This window comes from Apiospora hydei, assembly GCF_038363865.1.
Source record: "Apiospora hydei strain CBS 114990 chromosome Unknown utg000002l_segment0_segment0, whole genome shotgun sequence".
NCBI classification, from domain to species: domain Eukaryota; kingdom Fungi; phylum Ascomycota; class Sordariomycetes; order Amphisphaeriales; family Apiosporaceae; genus Apiospora; species Apiospora hydei.
This window is the reverse complement of record NW_027117361.1, coordinates 2,133,608-2,141,375: the sequence shown is the minus strand read 5'-3', so window position 1 is coordinate 2,141,375 and position 7,768 is coordinate 2,133,608. Positions and strand designations below refer to the sequence as shown.

The 7,768-nt window shown below is 55.6% G+C and overlaps 3 protein-coding genes across 3 annotated transcripts; 2 read left to right on the top strand and 1 right to left on the bottom strand.

Moving 5' to 3' along the window:
* Positions 1-662: 662 nt before the first annotated feature.
* PG997_000692 (uncharacterized protein) lies at positions 663-1,618 on the top strand (the record flags this gene model as incomplete). The annotated part of the gene is made up of 2 exons (XM_066805007.1): positions 663-729; positions 828-1,618. 2 exons carry the CDS (start codon positions 663-665, stop codon positions 1,616-1,618), a joined length of 858 nt encoding a protein of 285 aa, XP_066674780.1.
* A 520-nt stretch (positions 1,619-2,138) lies between these two features.
* On the top strand, positions 2,139-3,290 carry PG997_000691 (short chain dehydrogenase/reductase; the record flags this gene model as incomplete). The annotated part of the gene is made up of 5 exons (XM_066805006.1): positions 2,139-2,182; positions 2,254-2,306; positions 2,394-2,562; positions 2,619-2,751; positions 2,802-3,290. The coding sequence occupies 5 exons, from the start codon at positions 2,139-2,141 to the stop codon at positions 3,288-3,290; spliced, it is 888 nt and encodes a 295-aa protein (XP_066674779.1).
* A 1,377-nt stretch (positions 3,291-4,667) lies between these two features.
* On the bottom strand, positions 4,668-7,312 carry PG997_000690 (uncharacterized protein; the record flags this gene model as incomplete). Its single annotated transcript, XM_066805005.1, has 3 exons — positions 4,668-4,927; positions 4,985-6,844; positions 6,895-7,312. 3 exons carry the CDS (start codon positions 7,310-7,312, stop codon positions 4,668-4,670), a joined length of 2,538 nt encoding a protein of 845 aa, XP_066674778.1.
* Positions 7,313-7,768: the final 456 nt, after the last annotated feature.

Below are 7,768 nucleotides of genomic sequence, written 5' to 3'. Positions count from 1 at the left end.
AACCAAAACGCTTGCTTGCAATGGCATTTATCTAGAAGATGGCACATCAGTTCATGGTCTATAATAGCTGATCGACCTCGATCTGTCTCAGGCAAAAGCTAAGTCCTGCACTTTCCGAAATACGAACCACCCAGTCGGGTCCTCCTTGTTTACTAATCGAAGGATATTCGTCCCCCGACCCAGCTCACCCCCTATTGATGCCCCTCCACTCACTCCCAATCACAACACCACCAGTCGACAGGTTCAATTACAAAACAAGGGATGTGCTTACGGAGTAATTAGATGTCTCCTCACCTCTACGCCCTTTGATGTCGAAACGACGTCGGCCGCCCTTATCTGGCGATACAGGAGTCGCATGGACCTGCCATTTACAGAAAATAGCTGCACCCCGGATGCAGCTTGCAGGCCTAGCCCGCCCCGTTAGCGGCATACTAGCCCAATCAAACGACCTCGATTGGTGACACGGCTATCTCGTCCATCACCCGCCTCCGAACGGAGCACTCCAACTTCTCTTTTGACTCAGTCGTCGGAAGAGCACCTCCGCCTTTAGGAGTCACCAGAGTCAATATAAATCTTACCTTTTTCAGCTCGTATCTAGAAAAATTCGGGTCAAATACCACTTGTGAAACCTCCCCAAGAGCAGTGGAGACACGCACAGCAAGATGCCGGTCCAAACTCTAGAGTACCCGAAGCAACCATTCAGCACTGTCCGCCGGTACGACAGCAGAGGTAAGCGATCCGCAACCGCTCAGTCACTCCCCTGTTTGGGGCAACTCTTTCCCTGCACTGACCGCGTGTATTGTTTAGCCAACTACTCGCTCGAGCAGATCCACCAGATCATCAACACGAGCCTGCTGGTCAATGTCTCCTTTACGGTCCCGGACACGCCTTTCCCCAGACGCTGCCCATGATCGGGCAGATGGGCTCGTTCGACCGGCCCAGCGCCGACACGGGCGACGTCCTGGACCTGTACCTGCACGGCTACGTCTCCTCGCGCATCATGAACCTCTCCCGTAAGAAGGACGACGAGCAGAAGAAGCCCACTAGCAATGAAGCCGCCCCTGCTGCGGCCGCTGTCGAGTATTCCCAGTCGGAGTCGACCGGCCTGCCCATCACCATCACGGCCAGCCACGTCGACGGGCTCGTCCTGTCCCTGACGCCCAACTCGCACAGCTACAACTACCGGTCCGCGACGCTGTTCGGGTACGCCACGCCCGTGACCGACGCGGCCGAGAAGCTGTGGGCCATGGAGTTCATCACCAACAGCGTGGTGCGCGACCGCTGGCGCCACACGCGCGTGCCGCCCAACGGCGCCGAGATGCAGAGTACCAGCCTCCTGCGGGTCAAGATCGTGGCGGGCAGCGCCAAGATCCGCAGCGGCTTCCCCAGCGACGACAAGGCCGACACGGGGGATGAGGGCCTCCTGGACCGCGTTTGGACCGGCGTCGTCCCCATCCATACGGTGCTCGGGGAGCCGACGCCCAGTACGTACAATCGGGTGGATCCGGCCCCGGGATACCTGAGCGACTATGTGAAGGGGACCAACACTTACGCGGCGGAGACGGCATTGGAGCAGACTACGAAGGCGATGGGGCCCAAGAGTAAGACCGACGGTTGAGCACCTGGCACTTGGTCCAGCAAGTAATCTTTCATAATATTTTATTGTCCGCGATGCCGGAATGGAGTGGAAGAGTGGCGGCAGGTTGTTTTATTACGGCATACTTAACCCCTTTAGTGGTAGTTGTGATATAGGAACAGAGACTATTTCTACGGCCCTGCACAAGGCTCGATGCTGAATTGACGGGCTGTTTTGTGCCATGAAGCATTTCCTGGGATGGACGATATAGGTACATGTATTCAACAGGCAGTAAGTGTGCATATTGGGGTTCCGGTTCTCTCGGTTGGACGTGGAGAAGCGAGTTTCCGAGCCCACTCCATGATTGGGCGTGCATCCCCAGGAGGCTGAAGATGAGTAGGGTTGACCCTGGTTCGTATGCAGGTGCTTATGCATCTCCTATTAATGAGGTAGGCTCCAAGTGAGACATAGCAAGACGCCACGCGTCGGTCATCATAATATAATCAACAGACCAAGGGAACCAGACATCCCACAACACATCACCACCCATAAACCGCCCGACATGACGAACATTCCAGCTCGGCAGAAGACGGTGCTTGTTACCGGGTGAGTCTGTGTAACCACTCTGAACGTCTCTCTACCCCGCCAAGGCTGACATCTTGTGCGACGCATCAAAGCTGCACGCCTGGCGGCATCGGTCATGCACTCTGCATTGAGTTCCAGAAACGAGGTTAGGGAGCCATTTCTCATGACACCCTCCCTACCTTCTGCCAAACTTGTACGGGATGTGCTTACCAGTGCAATTGATACGCCACAGGCCTCCGTGTCATCGCAACGGCCCGCAATGTCGACGTCCTCAGCGACTTGACCCAGCAGGGCATGGAAGCACTCCCACTTGACGTCACCAGCAAAGAAAGCATAGCCTCCTGTCATGAAGCAGTTGGGAAGCTCACTGGAGGACAACTGGACATACTGGTCAACAATGCGTACGTCCCATGAACCCTGCTTTCTCACCTGCATAGGTACTGATCTATGGCCACAGTGGTCGCACGCACACGCACCCGGCCCTGGATCTTGACATGGACGACGTACGCCAGACATTCGAGACCAACGTCTTCGGCGTCATGGCCATGGTCGCCGCCTTTGGCGACCAGCTCATCGCGGCCAAGGGGCTGGTCATCAACATCGCGTCGCTGGCTGCGGTCACGCCTTACGTCTTCGGCAGCGCCTACTGCGCCAGCAAGGGGCCGTCGTCAGCTACAGCCGCACGCTGCGCCAGGAGCTGGCGCCCTTCGGCGTCCGCGTCATGGTCTGCATGGCCGGCACCGTCAAGTCCAACATCGCCAGCCGGGGCCACCGCAGCCTGCCGGAGCGCTCGGTGTACCAGCCGATCCGCGACGTGTTCGAGCGGCGGCTCGTCTTCAGCCAGACGCAGGACTCGATGAGCACCGAGGAGTTTGCGTCGGCCATGGTCGACAAGGCGCTGGCGCCCGAGGTCTGGTGGTTCTTGCGCGCGTGGGTGGGCCGGCCGGATTGGTTCTGGCGCGGGGGCATGGCGAGCCTGCAGTGGTGGGCGATGCTGCTGACTGGCGAATGGCTCGTCGACTATTCCTCCTGGCGCATGTTTGGGCTGGACAAGCTGCAGAGAATCGTACAACAGGATGCAGCGGCCCAGAGTTCCAATGCTGAGGACAGTAAGGCAAAGGCTCAGTAAGCAAAAGCTTTGCCCTTGACCAGCCGAATAATGGAAGGACATGGCATAATCAGAGCCGTCACGGATTATTTTGCTTGTAGTGACTTACGAAATTGTGGTAAGCCATGCAGATAGATCAATGGAAGGCTTTGATCAGGCTATCACGTTCACGAGCCTAATGCTACCAGCTTCAAGCTGACTGCTGTGCCCCTTTCCTGATTGTTGTACCCACCCCAACAGATATATGAAGCATATTACGACATTGAATATTCCCTAATGCGTACAGGATGGTATAATATAGCAAGGGCAGCACTATCACCATTAAGGGAATAAAACATTCAAAAACATATAATAAACGTATTATTACGTGAAAATACAAAGTGAGCTCAAGGTGTTATGAGTAAAGGGAAAACTAATCTCTAGCATGGCGTTTGTGTCACCATCACAGGTCCAATCAGTGCCGGTTTGTGAATCATAAAATACGCACCCGTGACATCAGCTACTGACTCCGTGAACTGTGTGTCCTGACTACTGTGTGTTCCAGCGCGACGGAGCAAGCGTGAACTAGAGCAACACTTCAGGGAGGCACTTGTCAGCGTCATCGTATTCAACGTCCACTAAATGACCATTCTCTGGATCAAGCACAAACAAGTCAGCATTGTTACCCAGTACGTCTCTACTGCACTCTTCACCATACAGTCATACGGGAAGGCCGGTGGATAGCTACAAAGGTATGTCGTTTTGCCAGCCGTGCCCATACTCTACTACCAGCATTGGCCAGCATACCACGAGGTCAGGTCTACGATTACGTCCATACACGCGTAGGATTTCTACTCAGAGGCCTGAAAATTGCGGAAGTCGAGTTGTGCTAGCTGTTCATGAGTTCAACCGACCCCATGCATTGGACCCATCAGCCAAAGGCTCCTGTGACACCCCATGACACTCGATGGATCACTGGGACTGCTCAGCTCAGGGGGCGTAGAGAACATCGTGGCTGGAGGCGATCGAGCTTCTCATCGCTCTCGCAGTCTAATAAAGTCTTATACAATAAATAAACAATGAGTTCTACAATGAGCAAAACATGCCGGACACCAAGCCAACAACAAACCCCCTTTTTCATTATTTCTCACACAGGGCCAGAGGGGCCCCCTTTGGGTTTTATACACAAGTCTCGTAACAGGATCATCCACCGCCCGTTCCTCTGTTTCTTGACCCGAATACAGTATCAGTAAACTATATCATCAATAATATCTCTCGCGTTGTTTCGAAACCAATGCTTTGCTCCCCTTCTATGAGATTCTCTCCATATGCTAGAATGCAAACGCAAAGGAGGCGGTGGCAGCAGCCAGCAGCAGCTTATTCAGACAGAGCACTCGCGGAAATCGCTTATCTCTCCTTTCACCGGGCAAAGACCCGGACCGAGCCGTCGCCGCCGCAACTCACGACCCATCTGCTATCATTACTCCAAACCACGTCGCACACTCCGTCGCCTCGCATGATACGGTGGTTGGTGATCTCCTGCGTGCAGCTGCGCTTCTCCAGACTCCAGAATCGTAGGCTCGCGTCGTGGCCGGCGGAGACGAGTTCCCGGCCGTCGGGCGACAAGGACAGAGATGAGATAGAGGCGGGATGTGCGAGCATGTTGTAAGTGCATTGACCTGCGTGGCTGTTAGCATAACGGTATTATCAAACGGGTAGGACTTGTGTGGACATACCGCTATTGGCATCGAAGAACCGGATGAAACGGTCTTCGTGGCCACTGATGATCACGCCTTCTATGCCACTGCCCGATCCACCGGCACCACCAGTAGGACCTGCGCCCCCTGTGGCTTGGCCATCCTCGTCACCGAGCCCGTTGGTGGAGTTTTGATCAAGCCCGGCCGTCGTTGCGACAATCGAGTTGACGCTTGTTGCGATCGTGCCGTCATAGGTTTCGAGGCTTGCCATGTTACCAATCTCTTCGCCAGTCCGCGTGTCGTAGATGATGATAGCCGCATCTGAATATGATACGACGAAGGCCTCCCCATTACCCGACAGCGGCGTAATGCAAGTAGGGCTGGCCTTGGATCCATTCGATCGTGATATATTGTGTATCAGAGTCGAGTTGAAAGGAGTGTTCGATGTCATGCTGGGTTGCGGTGAACTGGGGAATTGAGAGCCGGAACTCATCGAGTTACCCCTGACACGTCCACTTCCACCCGCGCGGCGGCCGGCAGGTGCCGGTTGCGGGGATGTCAGTTGGGGAGGTGCGCTCACAGCCCATACCTTCACCACACCATCGGCGGCACCAGACACAAGTAGGATACGCTCTGGACTCCCGTGGGCGTTGGTCTGTCCAAAGACTCCACCAAGCGTCGCGGGCAGCACGCAGATGGCCCAAACTGCATCCGTATGGCCATCTAGGGTCGCCTTCGGATCTACTCTCCCGCGTTCCCACACTCGAATAGACGCGTCTTGACCACCCGAGAATATCCAACCGTCACCTTGAGCGCGCCCACCGGTTGCAAAGTTGGGCGATGGGGACCAAGAAGTCAGACAGAGTACGGCCCCTGTGTGTCCTCGGTGGGTGAAGTCCGCCGTAACGTCGAGGTCCGAAGCTGCCGCGTTCATGTGCGCCGAGCTTTCACGAGGTATATGGAAGCGCTTGACTAAGCCATCGTCGCCTGCGGTGCAAATTTCGGGCTCGCCGGGACTGCCGCCGCCAGAGAAGATTACGGTTCGTACAGTGTTAAGGTGGCCGCGGAGTCCATAACGCAACTTGAAGTTTCCACTCTCGGGCTTCTGCGACAAGGAGGTCAAAGAAAGCTCATGCTCGGAGCTCTTCCTGCGCGACAACGACGTTTTCCTCCGGTGTGAAGTAGGCCCCCTATTAGGAGATTTTGGCAAGGTATCGGCCGTAGGGAAAACATCTTGATCCGGGCGGTGAGTTGAGGAGAGGTTTTGAAGAGGTTGTGAAGACGTGGCTTCGGGGAATGAACCTTCGCTGAAGTCCCAACCGTCCGCATCGTTCGAATTCCGCTTCTCCACGGTCTCTTCGACTGGCGCCTGACGAGGGTATTCGTTTACGTGGTTTTGCTTTGGCATCGCTTCCTCGCGACTGGTGACAGCTACACCAACAGGAGCTGGCCATTCGTTAGGACTGGAGTACAAGGTCGAGGAGTTCTCCCCAGACCGCACCATAGGCGCGGATTGCAAATCTTGGGCGGTCTTTCCATGGAAGGCTGGATTGGGTGGCTGTTGCATAGAAGGTGCGTGGTGGTTCATATTCGGTTGGGGTCTCGGGGATTCTTTGACATGATTTTGGTTATTCAGGCGCAAAGCCTGGAAGGCAGCGTCCATCTGGTGCAGGCCCGCGGGCATTCCATATTCTCCCTCGCGTAGGTCCTCCATCATTGGTAGAGGCGGTGATTCTCGAGGCGGCATAGGGTTGGCAGGGGTAATCATGAGGTATGTGAACTCTGCCTGGCATTGATCCAGGAAGGCTCTCAGGTGGTCGCGTTCCTCGTCTTCCTGGGCTCGCTCGCCGATCATGCCCTCGAAGCCCGGTATCGTTTCTTTGGGTTTCTCGTCCGATGCTAGAATTTTGTTAGTACAGTGCCACGCAGGGCGTCAGAATGATACATACGATTCAGCTTCTCAGCTATCAAAGAGGCGCGATCGACCTTCGGGGGCTGCTTTACGGAATGTTCGCCCTCAGTGGCCGCTGAGCCTCCCGACTTCAACTGCGCCGATTGCTCCTTGACTTTCTTCTCGAGAATGCCGACGTAGCGTTTCAGTGCTTTCTGGGTTGCGTCGGCCCTGCGCGCAGAGCCTTCCAAAGCCGCTATGCGTCCCTTCATCTCTTGCCGCTCGATCTCCCAAGCGTTCCTATCGCGCTCGTGCCGGTGCCATTCTGTCTGCAAGAAGCGCATAACACCCTGGAGGGTGTACTCGGTCGCATGCTGTTGGTGCATGCCATTCGGCCCTTGCCCACTCATATCTTGTCCACCCATATTGCCTCCTCCGTTGCCGGCGCCCATGCCGGGCACCTGCTGCCAGCTCATGCTGCAATTCCCTCCCCTTAGCGCCGATGTGCGGCGGCGAGGAGTCCTAGGCGACGTATTTCAGCGTGCTGGGGTCTATCGTGTGTGCCGCCGAGCGTCGATGTTGCATGCGTTCGACATGCGCAACAATTGTTCGAAAAATAGAAAGGTCGTTCCGAGCGGGCCACGGGTCAAAGCAGGCGACTGCGGTTCGTTCGATGGGGCTGGACAGGGAGGGTATCGATGAGTAACAATGACTCCAAATGTGTTGTAGAGACTGTTTGGTGCAATGCAGACTCAGCAGCGGCCGAATGTGACAGGGCAAAGAAGGCAGAAAGTCGGTCGCGGGTCGGGCGAAGCTGCGTCGTTGCCGATGCTCGTTGGGGGCAATTCGCAGAACGGGGGGCGGAAAGGGTCGGGCGTCGTAAATAAATCGTCGTTACTCATTCAACCCGATTAGTTGAAATGAGAAAACCT